The following is a 13,404-nucleotide window of genomic DNA, read 5'->3' as shown; positions in this document are numbered from 1 at the left end:
AAACAAACAACAGTAAAGTTAATAATCCAAGGATTATTCCTACTCTTCACTTAATTACGAGACTGCATTCGATTACAATTCGCAACATTTAATTGTTTGTAGTGGATAGGTTTACCATTTACACCCTTCATTCGAAATCAAGCACTTGCTCATTTTTTTTTTATAGTCGTTTTGGTCGGTGACATTGCGAAAATTCGAGAGGGCGGGAATCGGTTGACTGAAGGGTGGGCGGTCCGCGCGTGGAAACATTAAGTTGGAGAGGGGGGACCACCGCCCGCCGCTTCAACAAGGGTATGGTTTTACCGTCATCACTAATGAGACTGGAAGCGTGCACACTCACTCACTCACACCCCCGCGATTTTGCCACTTTCACTCAAAATAAGAAGATGTCGAAAAAAGGAAAGAAATAAAACAAAAGGAAGAAGAAAATCCTCTCCACCTCCCCGAAAACGCAATCAACGCGAGAAACACAATATATAATCGAGGAACCAGTCGGCTAAAAAGAAATAATTACTATAGTAAGGAATCCGGTGAAATGAAAATATTAACGAAACACCCTCCGCCTACTTGTTTACGACTACTGCTACTACCCCCAGTTCCCGTCCTGTGATTGTTTGTCTATATGTTTGCCTAGCCTCTCCATATGTTGTGCGTCATTAGTCAGAGTGAAATAACCTTTGTGAAATTTGTTGTTTTTTGTCTTATTATTATCATTTCATATATTTTAATTTAATATTCTCCCGCTGTAGGCGGTTATTTATTTTGTGTATATTCCTTCGTTCTTTTTGGTTTCGTTTCAACAATCTGTTATTTTTCATTTCGGATGGTTTAAATACAAAAGGTTGAAGGCCTCAGGGAATATTCTTTCAGATTTTGATTTTGTGTGGTCATGTGTGTGTGTGTGTATGCGTTTTTGTGTTCCTCGATAGGTTTTCGTGTATTGGTAGTGGTATTGGATGGAAGCGAAGGGGGACGGCGATAATCATCAGGTCATAGTTATTTCGTGGCGGGAATTATTTTCGTGTCAGTAGGTAGATTTATTTTTGTATCAGAAAGCAATAAGTTCCCGGAGGGGGCGGAGGCGCCGGGGCGCAATCTGTTTATATTTAGGTCATAGGACACAATTTGTAGTCAAGTGTCTCTCATCCCCTTCGGTATGACGAAGACGACTAAGATGATGATGATGACTATGCTTTTGGGGGGGGGGGTGTGGTTGGTTGTGTGAGCGATAAACAATTGGGGTGGGAATAAGAGGGATGGATGAGAATAGTTGAATGAATGGATGTTCGCGGCGAATGCATTTGAGCACGCGACGCTCTCATATTTCGGCGTCCCGTTTTTCCTTGTAATCAGCAACAGTATTCCACTTAACCTTTAAACAAAGTTTCCGGAGAGTCGCTCGCTCCAATTTAACGGCGCTCGACGTCCTTTCGACTTTAACAATCCCGCAAAGTGCCATCAGTCAATTATCCGGTAATTAAGATCTACTCACCTGCGACCGGCCTTAGAAACTAAACTGACGTCAGCGTCGACCTACAACCAAATGAAAATTAGATAAAAACCCGCTTTTCGACTTTAAATCTCATTCTTTTCCTCCCTTTTATCTCATATTTTGAGTCCCTATTTCTTTCGCCCTAATTGGTGCTTAATGGCTTTTCAAAAGACAATCACTTTGCATTCGACATAAATTTGATCTTTAAACATCAGACAAACAACATATCCCGAAATTATTATCGCACATTTAGTACTTCCGCTTGGAGTAGAATTTTCAAAGGTCACGACGAGTTTTATTATTTAACGGGAATGAAACGACTAAAGCCAATCGATGAAATAGAGTGGCAATTAAATAAATCCACGAGGATGCGGCGCAATCTGAGAGTTTAAAACTGTATTACTTTTTTTTACTAATATAGTTTGGATTAAAGATGCAATCTTAACCGGAGCAAAGTTAACCTTTAGAATAATACTCTTTGCAAGCGCAAACTGTAGTTGCGTCAACTTCTATGCATAAACAAAACCATATTAGCAACGAAATTCAATACTCACTTATGAATATAATTTGATATAATTCTTCAATTAGCTTCTTTTTCGTTTAAGAAAAATGTATTAGTTTGTATTTGTTGCGGATGGGAATGTTTTTAAATATCGATTTTGCTTATACTAATCGGGAATCCAGGTGCTCGAGCTGTGGCTTTCGCTAGAATATAACTTATTTTGTGTAATTCTATTGAATAAGGATGAGGGTAAAGTTTGGAGCGGTTGAAAGTGTTGTTTGCTGGAATTGTTATTCTTTTTCAGTCCGATCCTCGGAATAGCCGAGTACCGCCAGGTGGAGTACTTCGATGGATCCAAAGTGCCGGTGTGCCAAACCAGGGCGAACACATTCTGGTCGGCACTCTATTTCTTGAGCAGCGTGTTCCTGTTTTTCATAGTTCCCTTCGTCGTGCTCGTTGTCCTCTACCTCATCATCGCCCGCAACCTGATCTCGAATGCGGCCAGCCTCGTCCTCAACAAGCACCTCGACACGTATTCGACACGCGCCCGTCGCCAGGTCATTCTCATGCTCGGCACCGTCGTGCTCAGCTTCTTCCTCTGCCTCATTCCCTTCCGCGTCTTCACCCTCTGGATCATAATTGTGCCTGAGGAGAGGGTGTACGCGCTCGGCGTCGAACGCTACTACAATATCCTCTACTTCTGTCGCATCATGGTCTACATCAACTCGGCGATCAATCCCATCCTCTACAATCTAATGAGTTCCAAGTTCCGCACCGGCTTCATTATATGCTCCGAATACGGCTTCATATGGCGCCGAGCCTCCAGCTCCTCTCGCAACAATTCCTCCTCCTTCGGCACCGCCCGTCGCGCTACCATCAACCACCAGCATCACCAACGCTTCTTCAAGACCGGCAACCCACCTCCACCCTCGACCTCGCACAATCCGAACCTGGACGTCGTATGCGACGAGACAACGCTGGCGTTGCGCGAAAAATACAGTAAACGATCCCCCGACGAAGAGAGCTTCGTTTAACATATATTATTATTGTTATTATTTCAATCTATAATTTATAATGTACGTGTTTATTGAACCACCAACCAATCCCTGTGTGTACGTTAAATCCCTTTCCAATGACAACATAAACAACAACAAAAACACATCACTATATACAGTGCATTGCATGCGTGACCTAAATTATTTCAACAATTGTAACCTTTACTAAGGGCTTAGGTTATCCATGGCAACTAATTAAGTAGACCACATTTAGAGACTTTATCTACATTTATATACTTAGACTTACATATATTTACATAGTATTAATACAAATATTATAGTTTAGTTTAAAGAGGATTCCGCTTGCGTCCAATGCTATACTTTGCATTTATAAATTATTCGCGCGAGCTTATTTACTAGGAAACCAAGCGGGATCTTCGCGTCGCCAAAGATATAATAATTGTATCATTAATTGTATTTTGTAATATTTGTTTTTTCTTAATTATTTTCGTTAATTAAAGAACATTTTACATACCTTTATTTTCTTGCAATAGAAGTAGCTGTTCTTTGTGTGTGTGTGTCTTTTCTTTATTTTTCATTCACTTGTATTACTATTATTTCTTATCTAGCAGCATTTACAAAATCATGAACACGTAGACATTAACCACGAACAGCACACAAGAAAACATTGAAACACGTGTAAGTACAGCAAATTAGGAAACAGCAAATCATGCTAGCATTATCACCGTGCGCTCTTTTACATTTCAATATAATGATCGGTTGTTTTTGCAGTCCAATGTTGGCTATAACACAGTACAGCGTGGAGCAGTACTACGACAACACGATGGTCTCGGTGTGCTTCAGCACGGTGGAGACCTGGATGAAGTCCATGTACTTCATCCTCTCCATAGCCGTGTTCTTTTTTCTTCCATTGGTCGTGCTCGTTATACTATACGCACTGATCGCCAAAACCTTGATGGGACACCCAAACTTGATGGCACCCTACAAGAACAGCGCGGCACAAACGCAGAGTGTGATCAAGTATAGGAAGCAGCTGGTCATCATGCTGGGAACGGTCGTGCTGGCCTTCTTCATATGTCTCCTTCCGTTCAGAGCTTTCACCCTCTGGATCATCGTAGTTCCTGCAGAGAACATCTTGAAGATCGGATTGGAGCGCTACTACAACCTACTCTACTTCTGCCGCATCATGTTCCATATCAACTCCGCCATCAATCCCATCCTCTACAACATCATGAGCTCCAAATTCCGCGGCGGATTCTTGCGCGTCTGCGGCCTAGGTCACGTCTTCACAGGCGCCGGCTACAAAGGGAAGACGGATATTAACAGGAAAAACACGTTCAACACCACCTCTTCCACCAACAACTCCACACAGCACACTTCCGAATCCTTCCTCAGCAGACACGGGAAAAACAACAACTCCAAGAACTCGGAGAGAGGAGTCAAAGATGTTTCCGATCAGGAGGTTTACGTCAGAGCGCCTAGATCCGGTCACAGGTTAATCTCCGGCGAAAGTTTTGTATAGAGGGATGTTCGGATCAAGCGATTTATGTTCGCCCGCCAAAAGGATTTGATTTATTTTTCGATTAGCATATACTGTATGGTTAGAGAGACAGAATGAGAGGAGAGAGATAGAAAAGAGCGCTTGGCCTCACACTTGACTTGAATATATTGGCCTACGCATAAAATATATACATGTACATAAATATTGGCTCTTTTTATGTTCCTATTAAGCGCATATTTAAAGGACAAACATTGTATACAGTCAATTTATATTATATAGTTAAAATATATATATTATATTTTGTATAATGCCATTGTAAATATCTGAGATTATTATGTATAAACAAACAAAAATATTATATTATATACATGTTTACATATATATTACCTAATGACAAATTTAACTATACGTTTATTTCTAGTTAATTACTCTCACTTTTCCATATGCATTGATAAATGTGTGATATTTAAACGTATAAGAAGAAGATTTTTATATTTTAAGTTTTTACACATAAAATTCTTATTTAAGTCTATGGTTAGATAATAAATAAACTAATATTAACACATCTAAGTAGTATTTTATTTCCCCTCCCTACATATTTCAATTCGTTTATTTGAAAGTTAATTAAGTTGCATAACCTACATAATTTCTTATCAAGGTTCTATTGCTTACACAATACTCTTTAAGAGTTTAGTCATATCTAATAGTTGTGCAAATTGCATTTTTTATTGCCACGACCTTCTTTTACCAGCTTTACGATGCATATCGACCACTTTTTTAGGTGTTACTTTACATACGGTTATAACTCTAATAGAATTTTTAAAATTAATATGTTTCGGGGGGAAGTTGCCACATAAATTAATGATGCAAACGACTAAATGTAAAGATCAAAATGTATTGAATAACGTGAAAATAATGAAAGATGATTCAAAATTTGGTTTTTTTCTTGAATTGGTATTGCTGTTGCCACCTGCAGAAATGTCAGAAGGAGAAAAAACATAGTACACACAGCTGATATTCAATTGTCAAGAAGTGCTTATCAAAACAATAACAATATTATCATTGTAATCACAACTACAAATGGGCGCGATAACGAGCAGACAGAATGCGGGTGTCGAAGAAGTGGACGTGGTGCCGACGCACGCCTACAGATATCCTCCAAGATCAGGTATATTAATGAAAATTGATTTGAGCAATTCAAACTAGTTCAATGTACATCTTTGTAGGCAGCTACTTTGGGAGCCACTTCATCATGGGAGGTGAGAGGTTCGATACACCACAGCCAGAATCCTATCTGTTTGGTGAAAATACAGACTTGAATTTCCTAGGCAGCAAACCAACACCAGTGAGTTGAGCAATTAAAAAACCATCAATCAATACCAATAATAATTGCTTTCAGTTTCCATATCCACCGCCGCAGCCCAATGAACCCACGAAAACTCTTAAGAGTTTGGTGAATATTAGGAAAGAATCATTGAGGTTTGTTAGAGCATCTGCAGACTACACAAAACCGCGATTGGATTGCGACGTGGAGGTTGGAAGGCCGTCGTTTTTCAATATAGAATTCACGTTCGATTGCGACGTAAGATGCTCGATCACCATACACTACCTGTGCATGGAAGACCACAGCACTGGCAACGTGACCTACATATCTAGAGACCCGAGGACCACTTCAGAAACATATCACTTCAAACGTGGAGCAAATCAGCAATTCTGCCAGATGGCACACGTCTTCGACCCATCGCAGTTCTCCGAGGACGATTTGCTATACGACATGGAACGCGAGGTCATTCCAATTGCTATACACTGTGTCGCTGAGGAAGGACCAGAAGGTTGAAGATTTACTCTAGCTGTACCATAGAACATACTATTTTATTTTGTTAATTTCTCAGATATGCGGCAATCGCACGCTACTTACGCCACCGTTGAGAAGATGTCTGATGGTACTTTCGTGTTGAAAGCACTCAAACAAAAGTTGTTCGTCGATGGATTGTGCTATCTATTGCAAGAGATTTACGGCATTGAAAATAAAAATAATGAAACGGTTCAATAATTTAAATCCTATTGATTACCGTTTATTCAATTACATATATTTTTTTAGCAATGCAATGACGATGATGGCGAAGATAATGGATCCGAATGTGTCATTTGCATGTGTGATGTACGGGACACGTTGATATTACCTTGCAGGCATTTATGCTTGTGCAACAATTGTGCCGATTCACTTAGGTACCAAGCGAACAATTGCCCGATTTGCAGGGCACCGTTCAGGGCCCTCCTGCAAATTAGAGCGTTACAGAAGACGGGGAATGCAGTGTTGGCTTCTGTGAGTTTACCAGATGTGCGTTATTTTTAAGAGTATGCTTCTATTAACTGAAATACTAAATGATATATTTTTTAGGGTAATTGCGAGAACATTCCTCCTGGTTACGAGGCCGTTTCTTTAATAGAAGCCCTCAATGGACCTTGCATTCCCAGAGCTCCGGCGGCTACCATGCCCGATTTAGTTGAAACGCCAGAGAACGAAACCGCAATTCAAGCAGCTCAAATACTCAACAGACAGTCCAAATCTAGCAAAGAACAAGACGCTGGATCACTGGAGGTGCGTTATTTAGCTAATTGAATGGAAAGAAACATTATATTTTCATGTTTATTTTAGTTTGGAATGTCCGTGTTAATGCCACGAGAGGAGGGAAAAGAAAGCTCCACTTTACTTAAGAATAAGAACAAGAGCGAGCAAGAAAGTAACGATTTAGATGAGGACAGCGAGGCAGAGAAATTGTCTCCTTTGCTCCAGAAAAATGACGTGGCTTTAAATATTGAAGATGTTGTTGAAACTATTGATGGGGCAGAGGTAGGTGATGCTGACGAAGAGGATGTTGAGCAGGAAAAGGATCTCGAAGAAGAAAATAAGACTAATGGTACGGTCTACAGTCTTGTCGGACCCCAGATAAGTTTTCATATTATTTGTTTTTTCTTATAGGTAAAGAATGTGATAAAGAACGCGGAGACGAATCTGATTATTATACGCCGGAGGAAGGAGCCCCAAATGAGGCCGAGGGAATACTCAGTTCCATTGAGAGCACACCACAGAGGTTGCCCGGAACACCTATGTCCCAAGCGAGCGCTCGAAGCAGTCAAGACAGTTACACGAGCGGCTCCAGCACTAGACACCTGCTGGCATTAGCAGGAAACAACGGTAGCGCAGATAGGGCGGTGCAGATATAAGCAAGATTTCTGCTACTCTATGTTATTTTGGTGTATGTTAAATATATGTATATGTTAAGGGCAAATTGATGTAGACACAGACCACGACTCTCACAGAGACAGGCAATTTTATTTACAAACTAATTGGCGTTTGCACAGATCGCAGAAACACGTGTGCGATAGCTTGTCGCGTTTACACACAAAGTCTCTGGCGCTGGTGCGCTCCAGCGAGTACTTCGGATTCGTTGGGATGGATGTGCTATGGTGGCTTCCTCTGAAAGGCGCCGGTTGCGGCATGCACTTTCCCATTCCCGGCTTGTAGATGTAATTCAGCTTCCTGTCGATCATTTTGCTGCTGCTGCTATCCATGCTGTCGCCGGCTATATACGTCTGCTGGCTGCGATTCCGCATCTCTTTGCTACTGTCACCGCTCACCTTCGAGAAGATTCGATTGAACGAGAGCAGATTAAAGATCACGATGCCTATATCCATTATCAGGATAAGCACCTTTATGAAGAAGCTCCCGTTGCTATCCATTTCCAAAATTTTAAAACAAAAATGTTACAAATAAACAAGAACTCGGAAACACCACGAAAGAAACTGCGAATTTCAAACACGATAGACACAACACGTCAGATTTATTTATTCCTAGGGTCACCAGATTTCTTATTATTTACTCTATTTGAAACTAAATACCAAAAATAAATTAGTTAATTAAACTCTTCTTCTATTTATGATACACACCTTCTTCCAACTTTCTCTTTACAAATTAATATCAGAGGAAATATTTTCCTGTTAAACATTGCATTGTACATCAAATAATCTTTTTTTTACAAAATAATCATTCTTCACCTCCAATTGGAAAGGTGCTTTTCTAAATTTAGCTGCGTCCTAATGTCGCTTAACGCCAGTCATTATTATCATGTATCTTCGATGTTAATCTTCTACGGGACCTTCCTTTTCCTGGTTTCTGCAAATCCGAAAATTTATAATAATTAGAGCGGAAAGACCTCGGTCGTTAGCCCTTTGGCCTGCCTATTAATATTTTTTTTTTTATTGTATGTTAAAATTTATTTATGTATAAATTGTACTTTTTTTCTTCTTCTTATGTATTGATGTTTGGCCAATAAATTATTATTATTATTATATAATAATCATTTAAATCGATTTTTATTTCCGTGGTATGAAAAACAATTTTAAATTCCCGGGCGAGTTGCTTAAGCAGAAGATGTCGCTGCGATCGCATAACGCTATTAGGTTGGTACAGTGTTTTCCTTTTGACATTCCTTTCGATTAGTTTCCTTTTGGCTTAGTAGTTCGACTCGAGTAAGTATCTCCCAATATTTTTAGAATCATTGCAGTAAATAAACTAATATTTTTGCAAAAATATACTATAATAGTATTAGAACACAGTGGTAATAATATTTCTTGTGTTTTTTAGGCCAAAATGGGTCGTCGTCCAGCGAGATGGTAAGTTGTTTGTTGCCATCGTACACATAACCAAACATCTTGTGGCTACAACCATTTGTTTTTATTTGCCTTTTCAGTTATCGCTACTGCAAAAACAAGCCGTACCCCAAGTCTCGGTTCTGTCGTGGTGTGCCAGACGCTAAAATCCGTATTTTCGATTTGGGCAGAAAGAAGGCCGCCGTCGATGACTTCCCACTCTGCGTGCATTTGGTGTCTGACGAATATGAACAGCTCAGCTCCGAAGCGCTTGAAGCTGGACGTATTTGCTGCAACAAATACCTGGTCAAGAACTGCGGTAAAGATCAATTCCACATCCGTATGAGGTTGCATCCTTTCCATGTTATTAGAATCAACAAGATGTTGTCGTGCGCTGGAGCTGATAGGTATGTTATTGTTTGTACAAACAAGCCCACTTAAATCTGTGACAAAGAAAATATTTACTATGATCAAATTTCTAATTTTAGGCTTCAAACTGGAATGAGAGGTGCGTTCGGTAAGCCGCAAGGTACCGTAGCCCGTGTCCGCATTGGACAGCCCATCATGAGCGTTAGGTCCAGTGACCGTTACAAGGCTCAAGTTATCGAGGCTCTCCGTCGTGCCAAGTTCAAGTTCCCAGGTCGTCAAAAGATCTACATCTCTAAGAAATGGGGATTCACCAAATTCGAGAAGGAAGAATACGAAAACCTTAGGGATACAGGTCGTCTGAAGCAAGACGGTTGCAACGTTCAATACAGAAGGGAGCATGGACCACTCGCCGAGTGGAAGAAAGTCCAAGTAGAATTAGCTTCTGCTTAAACATTGTTTATTTTTACTAAAAGGACTTATAATATAATTTAAAAAGAAAATACTACAAAGTTTTTAATTTTTCACCTAATATTATTCCCCCTATACTTCTTGAATTGATATCTCTAATGATCCAATACAAATTATAATATTCTATTGTTTCCTTCTTCCACATATAAGAATAAGACCATAAAAGTTTTATCATAATGATAATATAGATAGGTTTCTTCGTTTTGTAAACCTGATAAGGCTAATACAGTTTGTGTGTATATTTGGTTGCATAATCAAAATGTTTACATAACCTGAAAAAGTTAGGAGTATCTTTAATTTAAGGTTATCGAATATGAATTTCGTGTCCGCGTTCGGTAGGCTGTCTTTGGGACAGGTGAGGGGCATTGCTACGACCCCGGCGAAGTTCATTCAGACCACCCCCTGCCTGTTCGCGGAACCGCTTAAAAGGAAGAAACGTATCGACCCATCTATCGTTAAAGCCAGGGATGACAGGAAGAAGAAAAAGATTGAGAAGCAAATTAGAAAACTGGAGAAGAATTCGAGGCAGATGAAACCTATTGACGAATGCGAAGCTCCCATCCACTTATTTGATAAAGATCCACAATATGTGAGACCAGCAGTGAAGCTCTCTGAGGAAGTTCTTGAGGGAAGAATTCTGTTAGAAAAGAGTTGGGCCAAGTACCGAAGGGATCAACATCTGAGAGATTTGCAGATGTTGGATAGAATAGCTTTCTCTCAGCAACATGCATTGGATGAGCTGAGGAAAGAATCAGAAGAATTATATCAGGAAGCAATCCAGGTAGATTTTACACTATTACCATTCAACGCAGTGGGCCCCGTAAACACTCCGAAAATCGATGATTACGAAGCCCCAGATGGAGATTACGTAGATGTATCTAGACAGTGGTGATTGTGGAATATTGAAAATAAAATTTAGCTAAATATCGTAATTAAAAAAAAAACAAATTGACAATCGTGTTTATTTTTCATTTAAATCCATCTTCCCATTTGCTCAGTCCCTTTAGAATTTGATTGATTTGATTCGATTCGCAAATTGTATTCTGATTCATCCTTGCGGTGTATCCGACCGACTCCTATTGGTTTATTATTGTTATTATTTTCATTTCGACCCAGCTGGTGACTTTAAGGGTTTTCAGGTTGGTATGGGAAGGAATTCAACGAACGCCATGAGCCATAGTTGAGTCAGTCTAGTGCAAAAAGGGAGTGTGTAGTTAAAATTTGCCGAAAGTTCTGCGTGATTTGATCGAGCACTCCTGAGATAAAGGTGAGCAATTGGAGGTCCGTCGAATGGACAACATCATGATGACCAGCACGGTGATGTCGTCCTGCGGGACTTGCTAATCCCGACCGGGGAATCCTTGATCCTACTGACTGTGACTGACAAAGGATCGAAAAAAAAAAGATCCGCGCTCTCGGGGCGCGATTGTTTTCATCTGAAACGGACGCGATTTCCTCAATCGATGGTCCTACATGCGGCGTCGATCAATCGGTGACTCTTCCGAGACTCCAGACGCTTCCGTTTTCCCCCGGGTTTATTTCACCTTTCACGGGGTTTTCAATAAAATACCTAAGGCAAAGCACAAAATGGCCGTCCGCGCTGGCCATTAGCAGCCCTTAAACAACATTAGGGTCATTTCGCACCTGAATTTTGCGAACGCCCGTAATTGCACCGGTCCTATTCGCAACTGTACAACAAGTGTCTTCATCGTCGTCGTTTGTTTTGCCCTAGGTTCGCCATGTCTTCAGCTGGTTCCAGCGGTACCGGTCGGGGACGAGGAGGTGCAGCCGTCGGGGACCAGAAGCCCGAGAATAAGGAGAGCAAACCTAATCCGAAAATACCGAAAGTTCTCTGCACCTCCGCCAAAAGGATCCAAAAGGAACTCGCCGAAATCACCTTAGATCCGCCACCAAATTGCAGCGCTGGACCCAAAGTAAATTTTGCAACTTTGATTGTGTATTGTAATTGGACATTGGCTGATATGATTGTATTTTAGGGTGACAACTTCTATGAATGGGTCTCCACCATACTCGGGCCACCGGGTTCCGTATATGAAGGTGGCGTGTTTTTCCTAGATATTCACTTCTCACATGAATACCCCTTCAAGCCACCGAAAGTGACCTTTCGCACCAGGATCTATCATTGCAATATAAACAGCCAGGGCGTCATCTGCCTAGACATTCTCAAAGATAACTGGTCACCAGCATTGACAATTTCCAAAGTCTTGCTTTCCATTTGTTCCCTGCTAACAGACTGCAATCCAGGTATTTAGATTAGATATGCTGTAGAGGTTATGAGCGATTATTTGATTTCCATCTAATTTCAGCGGACCCGTTGGTGGGAAGCATAGCCACTCAGTATTTGCAAAACAGGGAGGAACACGATCGCACAGCCCGGCATTGGACTAAACGGTATGCTACGTGATCGCCCCAAACTCGAAACCACCCCCACAGATCGTTTAATTCGATTCTCTCTCCACCGCCCCTCATCCAATCATCTTACGTATATGTATGTAATTAGAGGAAATTGTTTCTCGACGTATGTAAGTTTTTCTCTCAACAAAAAATATATATACGACTTCCCCACGCCCACATGTAGTTCATAGTCCAGGAAAACCAATGCAGACGTTTTTTAAGTTTCCTTTCTTATTATATTTACTTCGGCTACGATCATTCCTCCTCGTAATACTATACTTCTTAATTCTTATTAATATAGTTGTTTTTTTTGTGAGGGCACTAAGTATAAGTTCCTGAGATTTATTATACACGCTTTTTTTTATTAAATCGTAATAAGTGTGGTGTTTCCCCCCGTTAACATTTTTTTTTTGTCAAAGTATCAAATCCGGATTCTCATCTGGTTTACTCTGTAAATAGACTCGTTCGTTTGGACTAAGTTGATTAGCTACATTATTACATGTATTCGATAATTTAAGTTGTATATTCACTCTCTCTTTCTGTATACTTGTTTCATATTATATTTTTTCTTCGTCCTTTCAATGTTTGAACAGAACAAAGGAAATCATATCACACAAGGTTCTCAGTTATTCAATTGTCTGTATGTCGTTCGTTTGTTTTTCATCTATAACTGCATTTACAGGAGCAATCGAAACTGCACCATCGCTGCATCTCCTGTATCTGTACATAAATATTATTATTAAGATTGAATATATTAAAATATATATATATACATAATATATATTATACAATAAGATATTTCTTGTGTATATGATTCGATGTTGTATGTGCAGAAAGTAATAGTCTTATTATTAAATTGGAGAAAGTGCGAAACAGAAGAAAATAAACTATATGTGGAACTGCATTACGTGCAATTTTTAATCGAGAGTAGATTGCTTGTGCAGAAACTACAGAAATATACTACTATACAGAAAAGGAAAAAAAAACT

The 13,404-nt window shown here is 40.0% G+C and overlaps 6 protein-coding genes across 8 annotated transcripts; all 6 read left to right on the top strand.

Annotated features, from left to right (window-relative positions):
- Positions 1–2,266: 2,266 nt before the first annotated feature.
- LOC108565069 (thyrotropin-releasing hormone receptor-like) lies at positions 2,267–3,430 on the top strand (the record flags this gene model as incomplete). Its single annotated transcript, XM_017924342.1, has 1 exon — positions 2,267–3,430. A coding segment is annotated over one exon (762 nt), but the record flags the coding sequence as incomplete, so codon positions are not given.
- Positions 3,431–3,514: 84 nt separating this feature from the next.
- Positions 3,515–4,769, top strand: LOC108565072 (thyrotropin-releasing hormone receptor-like). 2 transcript variants are annotated; one of them, XM_017924347.1, is made up of 2 exons: positions 3,515–3,688; positions 3,782–4,769. In XM_017924347.1, exon 2 carries the CDS (start codon positions 3,786–3,788, stop codon positions 4,530–4,532), a length of 747 nt encoding a protein of 248 aa, XP_017779836.1. In that variant the 5' UTR covers positions 3,515–3,688; positions 3,782–3,785; the 3' UTR covers positions 4,533–4,769. The 2 variants fall into 2 exon arrangements, with proteins under 2 accessions (XP_017779836.1, XP_017779835.1); XM_017924346.1 differs by having other exon boundaries at positions 3,515–4,769.
- A 718-nt stretch (positions 4,770–5,487) lies between these two features.
- LOC108565082 (E3 ubiquitin-protein ligase MGRN1) lies at positions 5,488–7,804 on the top strand. Of its 2 annotated transcripts, none has more exons than XM_017924362.1 (8): positions 5,488–5,679; positions 5,738–5,856; positions 5,911–6,343; positions 6,404–6,555; positions 6,613–6,837; positions 6,913–7,113; positions 7,171–7,432; positions 7,495–7,804. In XM_017924362.1, exons 1-8 carry the CDS (start codon positions 5,592–5,594, stop codon positions 7,737–7,739), a joined length of 1,725 nt encoding a protein of 574 aa, XP_017779851.1. In that variant the 5' UTR covers positions 5,488–5,591; the 3' UTR covers positions 7,740–7,804. The 2 variants fall into 2 exon arrangements, with proteins under 2 accessions (XP_017779851.1, XP_017779850.1); XM_017924361.1 differs by having other exon boundaries at positions 5,489–5,679; positions 6,613–6,852.
- A 1,159-nt stretch (positions 7,805–8,963) lies between these two features.
- On the top strand, positions 8,964–10,035 carry LOC108565071 (60S ribosomal protein L10). The gene is made up of 4 exons (XM_017924345.1): positions 8,964–9,044; positions 9,160–9,188; positions 9,266–9,571; positions 9,653–10,035. The coding sequence occupies exons 2-4, from the start codon at positions 9,166–9,168 to the stop codon at positions 9,981–9,983; spliced, it is 660 nt and encodes a 219-aa protein (XP_017779834.1). The 5' UTR covers positions 8,964–9,044; positions 9,160–9,165; the 3' UTR covers positions 9,984–10,035.
- A 206-nt stretch (positions 10,036–10,241) lies between these two features.
- LOC108565073 (39S ribosomal protein L40, mitochondrial) lies at positions 10,242–10,925 on the top strand. Its single transcript, XM_017924348.1, has one exon. The coding sequence runs from the start codon at positions 10,315–10,317 to the stop codon at positions 10,891–10,893; it is 579 nt and encodes a 192-aa protein (XP_017779837.1). The 5' UTR covers positions 10,242–10,314; the 3' UTR covers positions 10,894–10,925.
- Positions 10,926–11,151: 226 nt separating this feature from the next.
- LOC108565070 (ubiquitin-conjugating enzyme E2-24 kDa) lies at positions 11,152–13,320 on the top strand. Its single transcript, XM_017924344.1, has 4 exons — positions 11,152–11,268; positions 11,734–11,935; positions 11,999–12,266; positions 12,329–13,320. The coding sequence occupies exons 2-4, from the start codon at positions 11,741–11,743 to the stop codon at positions 12,424–12,426; spliced, it is 561 nt and encodes a 186-aa protein (XP_017779833.1). The 5' UTR covers positions 11,152–11,268; positions 11,734–11,740; the 3' UTR covers positions 12,427–13,320.
- Positions 13,321–13,404: the final 84 nt, after the last annotated feature.

Source organism: Nicrophorus vespilloides, unplaced genomic scaffold (genome assembly GCF_001412225.1).
Source record: "Nicrophorus vespilloides isolate i.1.1-1 unplaced genomic scaffold, Nicve_v1.0, whole genome shotgun sequence".
Classification (NCBI taxonomy): Eukaryota; Metazoa; Arthropoda; class Insecta; order Coleoptera; family Silphidae; genus Nicrophorus; species Nicrophorus vespilloides.
Note: the sequence above shows the minus strand (reverse complement) of the source record. Positions and strands in the feature narration are given on the sequence as shown.

What these genes read in the sequence shown, in the direction of transcription:
- LOC108565073 (XM_017924348.1), top strand. Translation starts at nt 10,315, where the DNA reads ATGAATTTCGTGTCCGCGTTCGGTAGGCTGTCTTTGGGACAGGTGAGG.
- LOC108565082 (XM_017924361.1), top strand. Translation starts at nt 5,592, where the DNA reads ATGGGCGCGATAACGAGCAGACAGAATGCGGGTGTCGAAGAAGTGGAC. An exon ending in CTTCTGTGAGTTTACCAGAT is followed by an intron (nt 6,853 to 6,912) that starts GTGCGTTATTTT and finishes TATATTTTTTAG; the next exon opens with GGTAATTGCGAGAACATTCC. An exon ending in AGAAGAAAATAAGACTAATG is followed by an intron (nt 7,433 to 7,494) that starts GTACGGTCTACA and finishes TTTTTCTTATAG; the next exon opens with GTAAAGAATGTGATAAAGAA.
- LOC108565071 (XM_017924345.1), top strand. Translation starts at nt 9,166, where the DNA reads ATGGGTCGTCGTCCAGCGAGATG. An exon ending in GGTCGTCGTCCAGCGAGATG is followed by an intron (nt 9,189 to 9,265) that starts GTAAGTTGTTTG and finishes TTGCCTTTTCAG; the next exon opens with TTATCGCTACTGCAAAAACA. An exon ending in TCGTGCGCTGGAGCTGATAG is followed by an intron (nt 9,572 to 9,652) that starts GTATGTTATTGT and finishes TTCTAATTTTAG; the next exon opens with GCTTCAAACTGGAATGAGAG.
- LOC108565072 (XM_017924346.1), top strand. Translation starts at nt 3,720, where the DNA reads ATGCTAGCATTATCACCGTGCGCTCTTTTACATTTCAATATAATGATC.
- LOC108565070 (XM_017924344.1), top strand. Translation starts at nt 11,741, where the DNA reads ATGTCTTCAGCTGGTTCCAGCGGTACCGGTCGGGGACGAGGAGGTGCA. An exon ending in ATTGCAGCGCTGGACCCAAA is followed by an intron (nt 11,936 to 11,998) that starts GTAAATTTTGCA and finishes ATTGTATTTTAG; the next exon opens with GGTGACAACTTCTATGAATG. An exon ending in GCTAACAGACTGCAATCCAG is followed by an intron (nt 12,267 to 12,328) that starts GTATTTAGATTA and finishes ATCTAATTTCAG; the next exon opens with CGGACCCGTTGGTGGGAAGC.